The 19,322-nt window shown below is 37.0% G+C and overlaps 1 protein-coding gene and 1 pseudogene across 1 annotated transcript in view; both read left to right on the top strand.

The window, feature by feature from the left end:
• The window catches only part of MAGI2 (membrane associated guanylate kinase, WW and PDZ domain containing 2), a 1,506,415-nt gene that overhangs the window by 1,006,729 nt on the left and 480,364 nt on the right, over positions 1 to 19,322 (top strand). Inside the window, 1 exon segment of the mRNA XM_037836511.1 lies at positions 686 to 901. Within this exon segment, the coding sequence (XP_037692439.1) occupies positions 686 to 901 (216 nt within the window).
• Positions 10,364 to 11,740, top strand: LOC119534762 (annotated as a pseudogene).

Here is a 19,322-nt window from a genome sequence, read left to right as displayed (position 1 = left end):
TTCCATGCCTGCTATGTGCAAGGTCCTTACAATAGAGATAAATAAGAATTGGTGTCCTTCAAGAAGTCACAGTCTGATGGGGGAAGTAAATAATTCCATGGCTCAGATCATGGAGGTGTAGAAAAATGTGCCCTGGTAATCTGAAGAACATTAGAGCAGCAGGCCCACTGTCAGTAACCATGGGAACCACTCAAATGGTATGGAGGTACAGCTCTGGGCAGGACACTGCTCCCATCAGAGACATGAGCCAGAGTTCTCTGAAAGTTGAAGAAAACCATAATATGCTTTGCCTTTCTAAAATGTTGTGAGAATTGCTAAAGCAAAAAAAAAAAAAAAAAAAAAAAATCCAAGCTACCTTTACTTTCTTTGGACATGATTGTTTTTAAAAAGGTTGTAATCAAGACTATTTAACAAAAATTTCAAATAATTTTGAAGTTTCTGTGTCTATGTACCGTTTGGGAATAATACATAAGACTATATTTTGGTTTCACTGAAAGGTGAGCATGAAGATAGAGATATATCTTCAAATATTAAACTCAATACAATAGAAGCAACAAATTAAAAGTCAACTACATATAATAGGATACAAAATTGTCAATGTATTTTCCATTCTTTAACAAACTATGCATTGTGATGGTACATAGTAAGAGAAGAATTTAGCATAATATTTTGGTGTCATTTGCAGACAATTACTACGGTACCCCGAAGCCTCCAGCAGAACCTGCACCGTTGTTATTAAATGTAACAGACCAGATACTTCCAGGGGCCAGTCCAAGTGCTGAAGGAAAACGAAAGAGGAATAAATCAGTGAGTAACATGGAGAAAGCAAGTATAGAGCCTCCTGAGGAGGAAGAGGAAGAGAGCCCTGTGGTCAATGGAAATGGAGTGGTGATAACGCCAGGTGAGACATTTACATTTTTTATCGGTTCTTCGTTCTGCAGTTTTAGAGTCTATGTGTGTTCAGATGATAACAATTATCTTCACAAAAAGAAGATTATGATATCAAATGGTCTTAAAATGATTCTTGGATCTAATTTATTGTCCTTAATTTTGATATATTAAACAATTCATTCAACTGCCTTGATTTTTGGTTCCACGTATATGTAAATGACAAGGTAGTAAATGGTTTAAACCTCTTAGAAGGTGTTACAAGATGTGAGTATGATTGTGCAATGTCCCAAGGCCTTTGTTAATTAATATTAGAAAAGAATCTGTGCTTAGAAATCTTGCTATTCTCGCAGTTCCGTAAATAGTGGTTGTGCCATGCAATTTAGTTAACAACTTCAGTGAATAGTCTTCAGAATAGTCACCCATGTCTTTGTCTCCCCTCCCTTACTACCCATTCTGGAAACATTGAGAAAAATATCATTATACATTGATATGAAGGCACCGAGCTTTGAAGAAGAATTTTTATACCTTTGATTTGTGACCTATAATACCACATATAAAAAGAATGTTAGACATTGAGATAAAGTATGTTTGGGCAAGGTACAGTTTGCTTTTTTCTTTTGCTTATTATTCATATAGCACCAAAATTGTGATTTAGAAAATATAATTTTTTTTCATAATATTAGTCATAATGAAATGTTAACAAAACAAAACTGTGACATTGTTAGCCTCTAGGTTTGGTACAAGTTTCCAAAGTTTTGTTTTACTTATTTATTTTTTAATTGGGGCATATTGGTAGACATTGAAAATCTAAGGGCTGTGTTAAAGCTCTTGAAAAAAACGTTAGCACATGCACCTCATGTACGTGTTTTTTAAAATATCTTTAACCACTTACTTTGACATCTGTATTTGTATTTTTCCTTTGTTGCTTCTATAGTGATACAGAATTTGAATGTATTTTTCCTTTGTTGCTTCTATACTGATACAGAATTTGAATTTTCATGCTCAATTGTTTTTATCAAAGAAAAACTTCAAAAACTTAATTTTTATCTTCCTTGTTCAAAACACATGTAAAAATGTTCTCTTCATTGAACATAAGGAGACTAAAATCCAACGTATTCTAATCTAAAAGGTGGTACCATTTTGATTACTCTGAGAAGGATAGACTCCTCCTTTAACATAACCAGTAAAACTTACTCTCTGACCCTTACGATCACTGAATTCTAAATACGAATGCCAAAATCCCTATAGATAAGAGATATAACTTGTTTGCTATAAAACATTCTGGTAATTTTCAAGCAATTAAGCATCTTCCTCTTTTTGATTCTGAAATATCTGTGTCAAAATATTTCCTTTTCATTATGTAATAGATTTAAATTAAGCTGTGAGTACATACTTTTGTTAGTTGAGCTTTGATGTGAGAAGATAAATAATTCAGCTGAATTGAAGTAGTGATTACAAAAGAGGCAGAAGTTAGGGGTCAGAGAACTATTACAGAATGTCTTACTGTTTAACACCTTATAGTTAAAAGCCCTGGTTAAGCCCCAATCATTGATTTCTATTTCATTTGTAATCTGTAGGCAAATCAGATGAAGCATTCTTGACCTACGGATTCTTAAACTAGAAACGTGTTTAATTGAGAGGCATAATCAATTTATCAAGTACCTTTTGCTCTTATTCACACCTTAGCCGTGAAAACAGGGTACTTTTATAGCTAGGAGGACTTCACAGGCTCCAGGGCAGGTAGACTGGGTGTGAGAAATTTCAGGGTGCACAGTCATCGAGAGCACAGAGACCAGGCGACTTTCAGGCTGGAAAGGTTTATTCACGCAGCAGCATGGTGGGGGTCAGAAGGAAAGGCGCCATCAGCATGGCAGGGGTCTGAAATAAAGCTTCAGTCCACTCGAGACAAAGGGAGAGCTGTATTTATGCTTTGCTTTCGAAGGTGGTGCCTTGGTAAAGATGGACAGAGGTTTAGCGGATGGGTCAAGTGGTGATTGGACCCAGGGGTCTGTTGGGGTGGGAACTGGGAAGGAATGACATTGAGCCAATGGTGAATAGTGGGTTTTATGCCCTTTTAAGGACTAGAATGTATATAGCTGGGGAAGGGGGGTTTGGGCCAGGATGCAGTGGCCGCAGCGTATTATTCTGGTCACTAGGAAGTTTTGCATAAAAATGGCTTGCTTAAAGTGCTCTTTGTAAAGACCGGTATGCGAAGCGAAATTTTCCAACACTGGGTGGAACTCTTCTTGACCAACCCTATCTACATTACTGTGACTATTTCTGTATCCCTGAGCATGAGGATGAGGAGGGTAGAGAACAACTGTCCAGACCAACTCTGGGACCTTTGGACAGTCAACAGGTGCCACAAACAGAGCAAACTTGACTGGGCAACTGAAACTTACACTGTCTTTTTCTTTCCCATTGTGGGAGATGAGAGATGTGTAAATCAGGCAGCTCTTCAACCAGTGTTCAAAGATTGTGGAAAAGCCCAAAACCAGTAAATTGGTCCATCATCCTTATTAGAAATCTTTTGACAACCCCCATCTTTGAAATGTCTTTGTGTTTCTTTGTGTTTATCCAATAGAAAATTAAGGATTTTCCTCAACCTTCTCTCATACACATATTTATCCAATTTTTCACCTTTTGAACCTCATCACATTTTTTTTCCCCAGCACAGGGTCTTTACCCCACCTTTGCCTTCTTTCCATACACATTCACCTGATACAGGAAATTTCAAATAATATTTGAAGAATTGTTGCTTAAATTTTGTTTAACACTGTCCTATACCTATTAATAGCCTATAATAATAATTAAGAGCATAAATAATGTAATTGATGAAACATATATAGAGAGTGAGCAAAACTTATTGAGGTAACTGCTGGCTTGAAGCTGTTATGTATCTTAGTAAGGCCATGTTCTTTTAATCCATCCCTGTGGTGCATATCTGTTGTGGGTGGGACCTTCTGGTTATGTTACTTCAATTTGAGATGTGACCCACCCCATTCAAGGTGGGCTTTAATCCTTTTACTGGAGTCCTATATGAGAGGATAAAGGACAGAAAAAGTCAAGAGAGCCCAGAGAGAAAAATCCCAAAGAATCTAAGAGAGGACCCACAGAAGCTCAGAGAGGAGGCCACTGGAAACAAAAGCTGAAAGCAATGAAACCTGAGAACGAAGAACCGACAGACACCATCCAGGTATGCAGCTATCTGATAGAGGAACCCTGGATGCCAGCAGCCTGTTTTCAGAGATGGTATCATCCTCTTGATGCCTTAATTGGGACACTTCCATGGCCGTAGAACTGTAAATTTGTAAGCTAATAAACCCCCATTGTAAAAGCCAACCCATTTAATACAATAATTTCTTTTTGGTGCTTACTATGTGCTACGATCTGCCAAACCTTATAATATGTATTAGTTCATTTAATCCTCCTAATAGTTCTATTATGTAGATACTATTTTACAGTTTAGGAAACTGAGGCACATTAAGTTAAATAATTTACCCAAGGATTGGAATTATATAGGAAATCTAGGTCCAGAACCCACATTTTTAGCTGCTTTGCTATCCTGAGTCTTGTATCACCAAATGCAAGAATAAACGTATTTTCTAGCCCTATGTAGACAAATGACAATTTTCCTTATAAATCTTTAAAAATAACGTTATAAATTTCTACTTACCAAAAGCTCCTTTTTTCTTACATTTCTGGAAATCCTGTGCAAGTGAGCTTGTTTCCTTCTGTGGGTATAAGAAAGTCTTAGTCTTATGTTCTGTGTATATCTGAGCATTGAAAGTACTGATTTTGACTCATATGCATTACAGATATGATTTGATCAATGTAAATAAAGGTTCCCGAGAGGATTTTGCAATTTAACTCTTATCACCCTGTTGTTTAGTTTTCCTATTTTCTTTATCTTTTCTTTTTCGAACTCTAGTCTATCCTTTGAACTATATATTCCTTTCTCTGAGACCATATTTATGCAAAGGCAGCAACCATCTTTAAATATGTAAGTTCTCCATGAAGTTCTGTTACTATTATCAATGAGAATTCAAGTAAGGCATGTGAAGATTCATTCTAGGTGAGTTTCCTCTCTGTGCTCGTAATTACAGTGGGCACATGGATTTAGCCCATAGCTACTAGGCAAGCCATATAATAATCTTTCAGTGTCTCATACAGGTCAGAAGTATTTCTCTTTCTTCTGTAAGTCACCCTGGCAATGAAGAGCAATGTAGTTCTAACCTTAGAAATATAGTTCTATTCTTACCATTTAAAGAAACTATAAAAATAAAAATGAAATACATCATAATAACTCTCCTTTAATGAATACATGTAATGGGGCCAAGCATGTATTGTAGTGTGAGTGTGTGTGTGTGTGTATGTGTATATGCACATCTTTAATCCCATAATAATAATGTACTTATTTTAGGATGAGATACAAAACTGAGAGGGCTTAAATTTCTTGACTAAGGTAATTCACTTAGTGGCAGAGTGAGATTTGTACCCAGGAATACCTCACCTCATCCTCTCTCCACCATATCTCCCTAGCTTGTTAACCGTTTTGAGGACAAAGTGACTCCTCACATCCGTAAGTTACATCACAATCCTGCATCTCAGTTTATTTAAATCTACAATGTATTGCATTATATTTGTCTTTCACTGGGGTCATGAGAGCACTGGGTTCATGTTAGAGCTAATGTTTGCAAGGATTATCTAACTTTACCTCATTTTAGAGAGTTAGTCTGTAAATTGATGTTTAAAATTCATATCCCCAGGAAAACTTCCCTGACATTAACCTCACCTATATTTAGACATCTTTTTCTCTTTGTTTATCCTGTTAGAGTTGACATTTAGTCCATGGCCTCAAATACTGTAAGTTTACCTGCCGTCTTCATTGCTCTCCTATATTCCAGAACCATATTTCTACATGATTACCAGACAGCTCTACCTCATCATTTGTTCTGCCGCTTAAATGCGGCACATTCTCATAAAACACCTTCACCTGTCTCATCAGGCCACACTTGAGCCTATTCTTTTATTCAAAATCCATTTAAATGTTTAATATCCCTTAAGAATCCCTCGTTAATTCTCACAGTGAAAAGTTGAGACTTCGCATCTCTGAATTACTATAGTAAAATTTACGCTTTTCATTATTTTGGGAAGTATTGGTTAGCCTGGTACTCTTACGTAACTTCATTATATGCATGACTGGCATCCCTACATGTATTGTAAGCATTGCCAAGATAAGGACTATTTTTACTTTTCTGTTTACCTGTCTCAGTGATTCGCATATATCTTTAAATATTTTAAGTTACTCAGTGCTTTTTTATTATTTTAAAATTAAATCTTTAATTTTAGCCAACATGGCCAACCTCTACAGAATGTCAGAGTTTTACCGTATCAAGATAATTAGATTCATTTCATGTTCATTTTCCTATATTCAGCATCATCAACCCACAATGATTTCTAAATTTGAAAGATACAAGATTACTGAACCCACAATCTTCAGAAAGTTGTATGATAACTAAAGAAAATTATGCATGTTTATTTTTAAAAATATATCCTTAGAGGTGAGAATAATTTCATCTCCTTAACTTTGAAAATATCGAAAACAGTTGATTAATAGATAACTATATAGTTTTTAAAAGATTGGATTCTTCTGAAGAAAAGCAAAGTCCTGTGAACTATAGCAATTGGGTTAAGCTTTCTTGGATTTCTTTTATTTCATGAGTTATCTGCTAAACTTTTCCAGAAAGTAATTCACTATTATACCGTAACTTCCCCTCACCAGCCATGGGTATGCCTAGTGCAAAGAATTAGAAATGCACATATATTTTAAAGGCAGTTAAATCTCTCTGTTAATAGCCACACACACACACAATGCCAGGAGGAACAGGGCCCGTGAGAGCTACCTTCTCCAACAAAGGGAATACAGTATGTATACACAGAGCCGCCTTCTCCAGGCTCCTAAGCCCGCAATTAGTGCAAATGAACTGCATCTCCCGGAGCGCAAACAGAGTGCCCCTTATGTGATCACCGAGTGTCCTCAGCAATGGTCTCAGTTCACCACTAGGGTCCCGATCCAGGTCCTGTGCCACTTGGCACGCTGACTGTGCACACACCATCAGTCCTGGTTCTGTGAATGAGGTCCTGTCACTGTCAGAAGAATTATGTCCTCCGTAGTGAATCTCGCTGTTTCCCTGTGAATAATGGCCCACTCTGAAACCACCCCAGGGCCTATCCTCTGCATATTTTGGGGTAGGTTCACAGAGACTGAGATTTGTTATCTACCCAGATCATCATCTCTTTTTTTTTTGGAAGAGGCTTAATTATGATCTTGTTCCCAAACAATGATAGTACTGGGTTTTCTCTCTCCAGTGGATGGGAAATTTTCCAAGGCTATTTTAAATTAACCTTATAAAATTAGATGTTCCATTTATCAATGAGGGGCATTGCATCTTTTCTTCAAAGGATTTTATGATAGTTAAAACTGCCCTAATTGTAAAATGCTCTGAGTATCTAGGTGTGATTACAAAGTAATGAGATAATCACTTTAGAGTTTGTGTTTATGAACTTTGGCACTAATTGTAACCATTTAAAAAAATAAAACTAGTTTCAGGAATTTCGCCTTGAATCAAGGCAGACTAACTTCGTGATTAAACTGAAAATGATGCATTTATGCGAACCTCTTCATGCCTTCATACCCTGACTTAGCATTTTCAGGAGCTTGCATTCAACCTCTGTTGAGTGTTTTTTTACCTTTCTAAGGGCTTATTTAATGTGCGTGTGAGAGAGATTTGACTACATCAATGAGGACTGCAGAACAAGAACAACTGGGGTAACACCTCAGGTTTGTACAATACTCCCAGGCTTTAAAGTCTGTGGACTAGTTGAAATGTTTACGTTTCTTTAGATCCTCAAGGCATTCTTAGAGTCTAAGCACATTTCTAATTACTGTCATCTATTCTCTCTAGGTCTGATTTTCCCCCTGTGTTCCGCTTTCTTATCTCATATTTCTCCTCACAAAAGTAATTATAATTCTTGATGTGAAATCTCAGCTACTTTATTGCCAAAGATTGGTCTAGTTATTTCTGCCTCGGGGCTGGCCTTTCTTGCTGCAGAGGGAAGGTCTCTGGATAAGGTCCCTGTGCACATTCATTTCCTTCTCCATGACTCCATCCTTAGAAACCACCCTTATCTCTTTCCTTCTAATTGACTTCTCGGTTTCATCAAAAAGTACCTTGACTCCAATTTGGCCCCAAGAAAGAGTACACTTGAGTTACTGAGATCAAGCTTAAATAAAGTCTTCCTCTTTTTCTCTTTCAGCTCCTTTGAAGTTCCCTGAACTTCTGAAGGTGGTGATGTGTTTCCTTTGGTACTATTCTGCTTATCATTCCAGAATTTGAAAGCAAGCTCTAAGGAATACTATACCTACATATAATTTATTTCATATCTTGCTATGATCTTTGACTATTTTCAATACATATGAGTTTCTCTCACTCCCAAGTTCATGAGGGATTTAGAGGACATGCTTCTGTATGACAAATATTTTTAGAATCCATTGCATCATGAAAATCATATAGCCTATACAATTTTGGAGCTGTGAGGATTCATCTTATTAGTGCATTATTGCTATCTACTTTTATTACAGTCTTAGAAATTAAATATTTCATAAGGAAGAAGACATATTAAGGCACTCTTCTCCCCGTTAATGGAAAATAATTCTCTTTCTAACCTTTTTAGTGATTCTTTCCAATTTAGTTTTTTTTTTAATTTTAGGAAATTTTTTTCATTATGGTCTTCCACTGATAGAGCTTGAATTTTCCATTTTCATATGTTTCATATTGTTTTTTTTTAATGCTCCAAACAACTTGTGACCCATCATTAATTACAAATGAAAAATAATTTTGAGATACTGAGTATGTTTTCTTGGGAATTCACATTTCCCTGATTAGCACCCTGGGTAGATAAGATCCAATTTGCTTATATACATTTAGATATGTAAAAAACATTTCTTTACAGGATTGGGAATTTCTGCTTCCTCAGTTGATAGATCACCTAAGAGTCAGAAGCCATGATTTTGAATTCTTTTGATCAACTAGCTGCATAGAATGCAGGTGGCAACTACGCAACTGCTTCCTTTCCAAAGACAGAACGTTCTCCACTTTTTACTGCAGGATATAAAATCTATAGTATGGCTATGATGAAAAATCAATTACAAGGGTATTTTTTTCTTTTCCAAGTATCAATCCTGAAGTGTTAGTTCATTTATAAGAGCCTATGGTTCGATTCTAACTAAAAACTTATGCTTCTAGCAGCAAAGTGGACAACATGCTCTGAAAGGCCCTTCAACCACAAAATAAGACCCTGGATCAGTGCAATAAATATGCTCTTTGATACAGTTCCTAGGTTTGCAAAAAAGCAAGGGAAATCTTCAAGCCCCACCAGCTCCACTACCACCACCAATACCACAAATAGAAACCAGAGAGGAGAGCAGGTGGTTGCAAGCAGACTTGAAAGCCAAGGTTTCTCTGATGGGAAATGATGAAAATAAGCCTTGAGTAATAAAAGTTTGGGGAGTGACTCCTCTGATTTTGCTTTAAACCAGTAGTATACTGAAAGATGCCAAAGTGACACCATGTCTCAGTAGTAGCCCCTGGTACTCAGAAACAAATACAAAACTCTGTAGGAAATACTAGAGAGATTGAGAAAAAAAAAAAGTGTGGTTTCTGAAGAATTTTTTTCTTCTTCAAATCATTTAATGCCACTGCATTTCTCAGTTGGTCTTTACATAAGAAGAAGAAAGACTCAATTTATGCCAACACATTTTACAGAAAAAATGTCACCTGTGTATGAAATAAGCTTCAGTGGCAGAGAGATTCCAAAAGGAGCCGAGAGGTCACTCTGGTGGGCACTCTTATGCACAATTTAGACAACCCTTTTTAGGTTCTAAAGAATTGGGGTAGCTGGTGGTGGATACCTGAAACTATCAAACTACAACCCAGAACCCATGAATCTCGAAGACAATTGTATAAAAATGTAGCTTATGAGGGGTGACAATGGGATTGGGAAAGCCATAAGGACCACACTGCACTTTGTCTAGTTTATGGATGGATGAGTAGAAAAATAGGGGAAGGAAACAAACAAACAAACAGACAAAGGTACCCAGTGTTCTTTTTTACTTCAATTGCTCTTTTTCACTTTAATTATTATTATTGTTATTTTTGTGTGTGTGCTAATGAAGGTGTCAGGGATTGATTTAGGTGATGAATGTACAACTATGTAATGCTACTGTGAAAAATCAAATGTACAATTTGTTTTGTATGACTGCGTGGTATGTGAATATATCTCAATAAAATGAAAATAAAAAAAAAATAAAAAATAAAATAAACATTAAGAGTGTGTCCTGGACTGGGGCTGTGGCGGGAGAGAAGATGCCGCAGTCTGAGTCCTGGAAGACAGCAATCCTGGGCTGCCGATGTCCGGATGTAAAGAAAAGTCTTACCCAACTGATCTTCTAGTTGCCAGCATTGTTATTTGTTTCTACAATGAAGCTTTTTCTGCCTTGTTCCGGACAGCACACAGTGTCATAGACCAGACTCCTGCGCATCGTCTTAATGAAATTATCCTAGTGGACAATGATAGTGACTTTGATGATTTGAAAGGAGAACTGATGAATACATCCAAAAATATCTCCCTGGAAAAACTAAAGTAATAAGAAATAAGAAGTGTGAGGGATTGATTCGAGCAGCACACGCTACAGGAGAAATTCTTGTATTCCTAGACAGCCACTGTGAAGTGAACGAGATGGCTACAGCCCTTGCTGGCTGCAATCCAGGAAGACAGTAAAACTGTGGTGTGCCCAGTGATTGATATCATCAGTGCTGATATGCTCACATACAGCTCATGTCCTATTGTACGAGGAGGATTCAATTGAGGACTACACTTTAAATGGGATTTTGTTCCTCTTTCTGAGTTAGAAGGACCAGAAGGAGCTACTGCACCAGTAAAGTCACCTACAATGGCTGGAGAATTGTTTGCCATGAACAGATTTACTATCTCAATGAACTTGGATAGTATGACAGTGGCATGGATATCTGGGGAGGAGAAAATTTGGAAATATCATTTCGGGTCTGAATGTGTGGATATAAGCTCTTTATCATCCCTTGCTCTAGAGTAGGACACATTTTTGGGAAAAGATGACCATATGGATCTGAAGGCCAGGACACAGAACTCTTTGAGGCTGGCAAATGTATGGTTGGATGAATATAAGGAACAGTATTTTTTCTTAAGACCTGATCTGAAGACCAAAAGCTATGGAAATATTAGTGAGTGTGTTGAATTGAGAAAGAAGTTGGGTTGTAAATCATTTAAATGATATTTGGATAATATTTACCCACAGATGCAGATATCTCAGCCCAATGCCAAACCACAGCAACCCATTTTTATTAATAGAGGGTCAAAACACTCCGAAGTCCTTCAGCATGGAAGGCTCTATCACCTCCAGACCAACAAATATCTGGTGGCACAAGGCCGCCCAAATCAGAAAGGAGGCCTTGTAGTGCTGAAGGTGTATGACTACAGTGACCCAAAGCAGATCTGGGTTTATAATGAAAAGCATGAATTGGTTTTAAATAATCTCCTTTGCCTGGCTTTGTCCGAGACTCACTCATCAGACCCGCCACAACTCATGAAGTGCCATGGGCCAGGAGGATCTCAACAATGGACCTTTGGGAAAAATAATCGGCTCTACCAGGTATCAGTTGGATAGTGTCTGAAAGTTGTTGGGCCACTGAGTCAGAAAGGCTATGCTGCTATGGCAATTTGTGATGACTCCTCTTCACAACAGTGGCACCTAATATCTTTAAAAAATATAGATAATTTAAAGATAATATCTTTAAATTATAAAAAATGGAACACACCCCTTGTTTCTGTAGGGAGATATGATTTAACTATGCAATTTATTTAAAATATTCTGTGTAGTAGTACTCAATGGTGATGATAGCTAACATTTACTGAACACTTACTATGTTCTCACAGTTAACTGCTGAAGCACTTTATATACATGTCATAGCTAATTCTCATGGTGAGGTATGTTGTCAGCCCCATTTTATGATTAAGGATACTGAGGCAGTGCAGAGTGATTAAATAAGTTGCTCAGTATAGCCCTGTTAACAGATTCAAACCAAGGTGTTTAGAGCAATTTATGCTCTAAAGATTCTCCTAGTGAGTGTCTGGTGCTATCTGAGAATTGTTAAAGAAAATGTTAAAAAACAATTCTCAAATTATTCTTATTCCCTCTCCTTATCAGCTTCAAAAAATGTTAAAAAAATGTTCCTCATTCTTTTTCCCCCTCAGCTTAACTGTTCTCCATCCACGCCTACTTCCAAAGGAATAATATGAAGACAAAGGGAAAAATTTATATTGATTAAAATTATCACATAGCCATTAGGAATATAAATCGTAAACTCTCTCACAAGGTAAAATGAATTGTGGAAAATCAAATTTTGATAGTTCAAAGAAATAAAGTCAACAATATCCTGTCTAGTTTAAAAACAAATCCTTCATAATTTTCCCACATTTTAAAAGATGATAATTGGAAGAAAGTTGAATGTTAATTAGATGTGTGCATAGACCATGTGAAATAAAGAAAATACGGAGAAGACATAATAGATAATCTTCTTCTTGAAGTGGTTTTCTCTTAATTTCTGGTTACTCTTTAATGAAACTGGTTTGGGACATTCAGAACCATGGCGTTCTGTTGTCTTCTTAGACTTGCACTCGAAAGGCAATGTGTTAGATACCAATAGGGAAATAAGCATATAGCCAAATGGAATGGCTACTATACATATTTTGGTAATATTGAAACCTTCAATTAGACCGCAGCCATAGAATTTATGAAGAGTAGACTGGATGCAAAGATGCCTGCATTTAACTCTCTTCGAATTAAATGACTTTTCATCCCTCTGCTGTGTACAGATCTTCGCGCTCTTCTGAATTTCTTAAAAGAACGAAATCACACTGAAGCCAACAAAACCATTAGGGAAGGAAAGACGAAAGAAATTCAATTTCTTAATTCTTCACAATAGTAAAAGTGTAGGCAAAGTATTTTTAGGTCATCCTTTACAAGATCGTATAGTATAAACATGTTTATAATATTCTAGGAAATGAAACAGTCTTGGTCCCAGGCAAAAAGTTGTTCATTATTACCATTTTTAGAAAAGAAGTTTTCTCTCATTATGAAATAGTCTCTGTTTCTATCGTGAATGCAAATTACAAACCTTGCTTTGGTTTGCAATTCATCCAAATCTAGAAATGCAAGGTAAAATGTTAAAAATGTACCAGTATTTGATAAAGTCTGTTCACTTTGATAGTGAGCATCTTAAGGAAAAATTACGTTTTACCTATCTAAAAAATCTGATTTTAGAATTCACAATAAAAGCATTCTGAGAAATGTGTCTTGGAAGTCAAAAGGACAATTTTGTATGCCTACTTCCTAGTCGAGAAATAGCTTCACACAGCTATAAAACTAAAATATATGCATGGGTTATTTGGCTCTTTCTCCTTAGTCATAATTTAAATAATACAGGACTTCTCAAACCACAAATCTAACATATATATGATGTGTGTGAAGGCACACATATTTTCATCTGAACTTTATGGTGTGTGGGGCGATGCTAGCAGGAAAGACTGGCAAATGCAACCTCAGTCAGCATGTAAGATCTGGTTCTTTCCCTTCCTTTATTATTAAAGTGTATTCCGTTCTTACTGGGTAAGTTCTTACCTAATTATACAATACCAAACCATATCTGATTTTTAAAAAATTTTAAAACATATACAGAAGATACACTCATTTTATCCAAAATACAGTAAACTTCTGCTTTTTTTCTTTTTAGTTTTTAATGTTGATTAATGTGTGTGTATTAGAGAAGTTGCAAAGTTTATAGAGAAATCATGCAGAAAACACAAAGTTCTCCCTATTATTACACTCCCTATTACACCTATTACACTCCCTGTTATTAACACCTTGCATTAGGGTGGTATATATGTTACAGTAGATGAAAGAATATTATTATACTTGTACTGTTAACTGTTGTCTATGGTTTAAGTTAGGGTTCACTGTTTGTGTTGCTGCTTTCCTTCTTGAGCAGAGAAGAAAGATATAATTATATTATCCAAAGTACAGGAAAGTTAACTTCTGTTTTCTTATTGAGCAGGGAAACAAAATGAAATAGTAATTTGCAGTCTCGCTGATGGTAAATACTGGGTCAGTGTATTGCAAGATAAATTCACCTAATATGCCATTTGCACCAAATTCTTCTTGACAGTTCAGTGTCTGGCTTAGTGCCTGGCACTTACTACATTCTAATAAATGGTTAATTAATTAATTAAAGCCATTTTTTGGGTAATGTAGGAAATACACTGCCATTTCCTTCTCACTGACTGTTGAATGTTGGAATTCCTCAGATAGCTGTCTTAAATACTCTTGTGTCTACTTGCTACACTCTCTCCTCAGAAAATTTTATACTAACTCTTTTGTGATACTGGGGTACCATTTAATAAATCATTATTGTAATACTCTATGAAGGTACCCTGGAGGGGGTACTTCTCCACCTTCTCTATCCGCCCCTCCATGTTGTATTGCATGACAAAAACTGCTCCGCTAGCCCCTTGACTCCATCTGCCGAGAGAAGGTGAAGTAACATCTGGGTGACATATGTTGGATACATGTTGGAAAAATAAACTGGGCCTGCTTGGCTTGCCACCTCCTTTTCTTCCCCTTAGTGCTGAATTTTGTTCCTTGGACACAGGGAGGCTTGCCCTGGTTCAGTGCTACCAGTGGGTAAATTGGTCTGATTCTGGTTTCACCAGAGGCCCCATCAACTCTCTTTCTAATCTACACCCCTAGATTAGCTTTTATCAATAGTAAATGTGGGAATGTTATGGTTCTCCAAATGCCTCAGCTTTTTGTTTCATTTTGTTCAGGTTGAGAAGGCAAGTGCTACTTATTGCTTCCATCTCAAACCAGTTCACAGTAGCCTGATCAAAAAGTCTTTTGCCTTCCCCAATTAAGGTCTTGTCAAGTATCTTGCACACTGTAGGGATTAAATTCATTTTTTCTAGTGTAATGAAAAAAAAAGGAATGGATGAATAAATAAATGAGATAACCTGGGAGAACTTGGCTAGTAATCTCTGGCACATCAATAAATATAATTGCAGACTTCTCCAAAGACTAGATTTTTTTCAATATATGTCTTACATTTCATTAGAGAATTTAAGAATATTATACATTGGAAGAAAAATGTTTATTAATAGCTAAACTTCTTGAATGAGTTCTCTGTCAGCATTTTATAGTCTCTTTTCATTCATTCTTTAATCCATTCCAAGCTGGCTTCTCCACTCATCACTCTACCATAACTACTGCAATAACTGGTAGCTAATGCCCTTCTCTTGCTGGATCACTCAGATGCTTCAGCCACAGTTAACCATTCCTTCCTCATCACTCTTTGCTTGATTTCGAGGATGTGAAGGTCTACTGGTTTTCTTCCTACTTCTCTGGCTGTTCTTTCTTGATCTCCTTTGCCAGTTCCTTCTCTAACTGATTGTTAAATGTTGAAGTTCCTCTGACAGCTGTGCTAGGGATTCCCACTTGCTATACTGTCTCCCTGGGCAATTTCATTCCCTTCCATGGCTTAAATTATAATGCAATCTAGCTGGATGCTGTTGTCTTTCAAGTTCATTCTCTCTAGCCAAACATTCCTTCACTTGACATCTCTATTTTAAGGTTTGGCATGAACCTCTTAAGTCAGTGTTTCCAAAACTGCACCCACAGACTTTCCCTTCCCCACCCCCAGGAGTCCTGCCCTATCTCAGCGAGCTGTTTCACTGTTCTCCCAATTTACTATGACTTCTATTTTTTTCTGTCTTTTTGAAAGTTATACCAAATTTACACTAAAAATATTTTCTCAGTCTGCATCTTTCTATCCCCTTGCCGTCGTCATCTCTTGTCTGGGGCACTGCAATAGCTTTCTACCACTCTATAAACATGTACCCTTGCCACCCTCAAATCCATGTCCCCAGTACAGTTTAGGGGACCTTTGTTGCAAGGTAAAAATCAATGACTTCTCATTGCTGTAAGAACACAGTCCCAAATCCTGAGAATGCCTTACAAGGCCCCCCATAATCCAACCTCTATTTATCTACTTCTTCCTTCCTTATCTTTCTCTGAAAGAAGTGTCTTGACACCTCTTTCAATCTCATATTTGATAGCACATTGGAAAAGAGCCCTCCTTATCTTTCTGTATGAGATTAAGTGAATGTGTATGCATAGGATTCTCTCTTTCCATTTTGGTAGTACTTACGTGTTTAAATACTCCCCATCTTGTCATGTTGTGAGTTTCCTGAGGGCAGGGATCATGTCTCTCTTGCTCTGTCCCCAGTGCCTGGCATAAATTAAATGCTTAATGAATATTGATGAAATGAATATTGAACAAACGAATATGTTCAGAGCAGGACCTTTCTTTTCCTCTTTCCAAATACAACATGACATTTGGTCAGACCTCAAAGCAGCATGTTCCAACTGTTGGTAATTACATGTTGTAATAAGCTGCAGCAAACAGCATCCAAAGAGAGCGATGGTACTTTCTCTTGCTGCTTCTATCCTACAGAATTTACAAAGATAAAATCAATATAAGGAACCAATTGGGAGGCCATATCATTTAGGACCATATTTCATTATTTTCTTAAATTGCTCTTTTTAAGGACAAAAAAGACAGCTTCTAAAGCATCTTGTGCTTCCTGATTCCTGATAGATATTGTTCTAGATTGATGCATAAAGAAGAAAAATTGGCCCAAGCAATTTTTATTGACAAAGATGACATGCTACTTTAATAATTTAAATCTTTTTAATTGTTAAAGCTATAAAAGTAATAGATAGCCAATGATTGCAAAAATATGTAAAGAAAATGTATCTTCTTCCTCTTTCATCCAAATTTACTTTCCTGAAGTAATCAAACTGTTGTATATCCTTACAGATTTTTTTATGCTCGTATAGATATGTATGAAAGTAACTAAGACACCTTGGACATTGCTTATTAAAAAAAAAAAAAAAGATTAGCAATGTATGTTACAACTTGGATTTCCCATTGAAGAGTAACCATAAATGCCTCTCCAGTTCACTAGATACAGATCTAATTCACTGTTTTTAAACTAAATAATTTTCCATAGTAATGATAACACTTTATTTAACCAGTCTCATGTTGTTAGGCATTCAGGTCATTTCCAGGATTTTGTGACCACAAACAACACTGCAAAAACCATTCTTATATAGGTTTCTTTACATATTGATGGTTCTATTTCTAAAGGATATATTTTCAAAATGGGATTTACTGAGTCAAAGTATATGTGTATTTGTATTTTTTATCTTAGAGCCATTGATAGATTATATTCCTAAAATGTTATAGTATTTCATAATTCCTGAATAGCCTCCTTGTCCCTACCTGTCTCTCACTATATTGCAGCCCTTTTGAATCTTAGCAGAGCTGTCCTTCTAGTTCCTGTGTTCAGCTGTCCCCACCACAGCTTTTGCTGTGAGGAAGCATTGCCTCTTGCTATGGTGATCCCACTGCAGTCCCATTCATTCTTTCAGCTCTTATCTCCCTTCCAAGTATCCCACCGGATCATGCTTAGACTTCTGGATGTCCCCTATATTACAGGGGAGTCTTGCAGTACTATTTGCCAAATATGTTCACTCTACAGTGACCACCCATTGGAGATTTGGGGCCAAAATTCTAAATGGAAAGCAGTGCACAAGCCCTTACCCAGAATTGGCCAAATTACAAGGTTAAGGCCACAGTCCTCCAGTCCACCAAGTCTGCAAGACTTCTGAGTCCAACTGCAGGGATTTAAGGTCCAGCTACAAAGTCAGAGAGGAGTCCACACAAGACCATCCTCCCCACAGGCACCAACTGCAACCTCAAAAGTTTTTCAAAACCACCTTCAGGTTTGATAATTCACTAGAAAGGCACACTAAAATCTCTCATACATTTATTGCAGGGAAAGGATATGAATTAAAACAATTCAAAGGAAGAGATGCCTAAGGCAGAGTCTGGGTTTGAGCGATGAAATTTTCATTGTCCTCAGGGATGCATTATCCTCCTAGAATCTGTGTGGCAGTATGTATAGAGAATTGCCAAATCAGGAACCTTGCCTGAGCTTTCATGTCCAGAATTTTTCAGTGAGGCTTTATTACGCAGGCAGGATTGATTTCTTAATTGTCCACATGGTTAATTCAGTCTCCAGCCTCCCTCCTCCCCTTACCCTGACAGGTTACACTTATATCATATGGCCCAAAGCTCTCACTCTAAATCAAATAGTTGGTCTTTCTGGCATGACTAATCCCAATCCTAAAACTAGAGTGGGGCCAGTTCCATCCTAAATTATCTCATTAGTGTACTCTATCTGGTCTGGACCAAGAGGCCCAGCATGAATAACAAAGACACTCCTATCATTTAGGAGATTCCAGGGGTTTAGAGGTTACCTGCCAGGAGCTGGAACAAAAGCCAAAGGTCTCTTTGGGCAAGACCAAATTCCCGAATTCCTTACTACACAGGCCCCGCCCTGCTTTTGGCTCCCTATGACCTTTCCTGGCCTTTCCCTCCCCCTACCACCACCATTCCACCATTCCACATTCAGGATCTACAAGTAGTGGTGCTGGGTCCCTGAAACAAACAGGCAGTTTCATAAACCTAGTCTTGTGCCCTCTGAATTCTCTCCCAGCCACCATCTTTCCATGAAGAAACTTCCTCTACATTTTATCTTTCCTATTTACCCTAAGGATGTTTCTTCTTCTAGGTGATACCTTCTCTACTCATTTTCCCTAAGGAAATAAGACTCATGGTCTGCCCTTACTAGCAGACAAACTATATGGGAAGGGAGAGAACCTGAATAATTCTGAGAGAATATACATTCGTGGGTATTTCAAAAATATCTCCATTGTACAATTAAGTCTATGCGTCTACCAAAATATTTACCCAGTAGTCCCATCCCATGAAAATATAGCCTTCAAAATTATTTTCTTTACTCACACCCTTATATGCCTCTTGAAGATACTTTTAGAATGACTTTATTCCCCTGTCTTTTCCCCCCCTTCTAGAACCTAAGCTTTCCTAAGATAAAGGTTTAAAATCCATGCTGTTATTGAATTTTCCATATTTTACTTGTCTTTGAAAACAATAATATATATTGCAAATTCCCAGAAATATGATTAGCCACCATTTACATTTAGCAATATTATGCAGGATTTACTTCTTACCTTTTCTTTTTTCTTAACCCTTATTTTGAGATTCCTGCTCTGATTTAGTTATTAGCATGTGGTTAGAATGATTCCTCAAATGTGTTCCACAGGTAGGCTACATGGGCAGTGTACCTGCAGAATA

Source organism: Choloepus didactylus, chromosome 5 (genome assembly GCF_015220235.1).
Source record: "Choloepus didactylus isolate mChoDid1 chromosome 5, mChoDid1.pri, whole genome shotgun sequence".
Lineage (NCBI taxonomy): Eukaryota > Metazoa > Chordata > Mammalia > Pilosa > Megalonychidae > Choloepus > Choloepus didactylus.
This window is presented reverse-complemented; position numbering and strand designations above follow the sequence as displayed.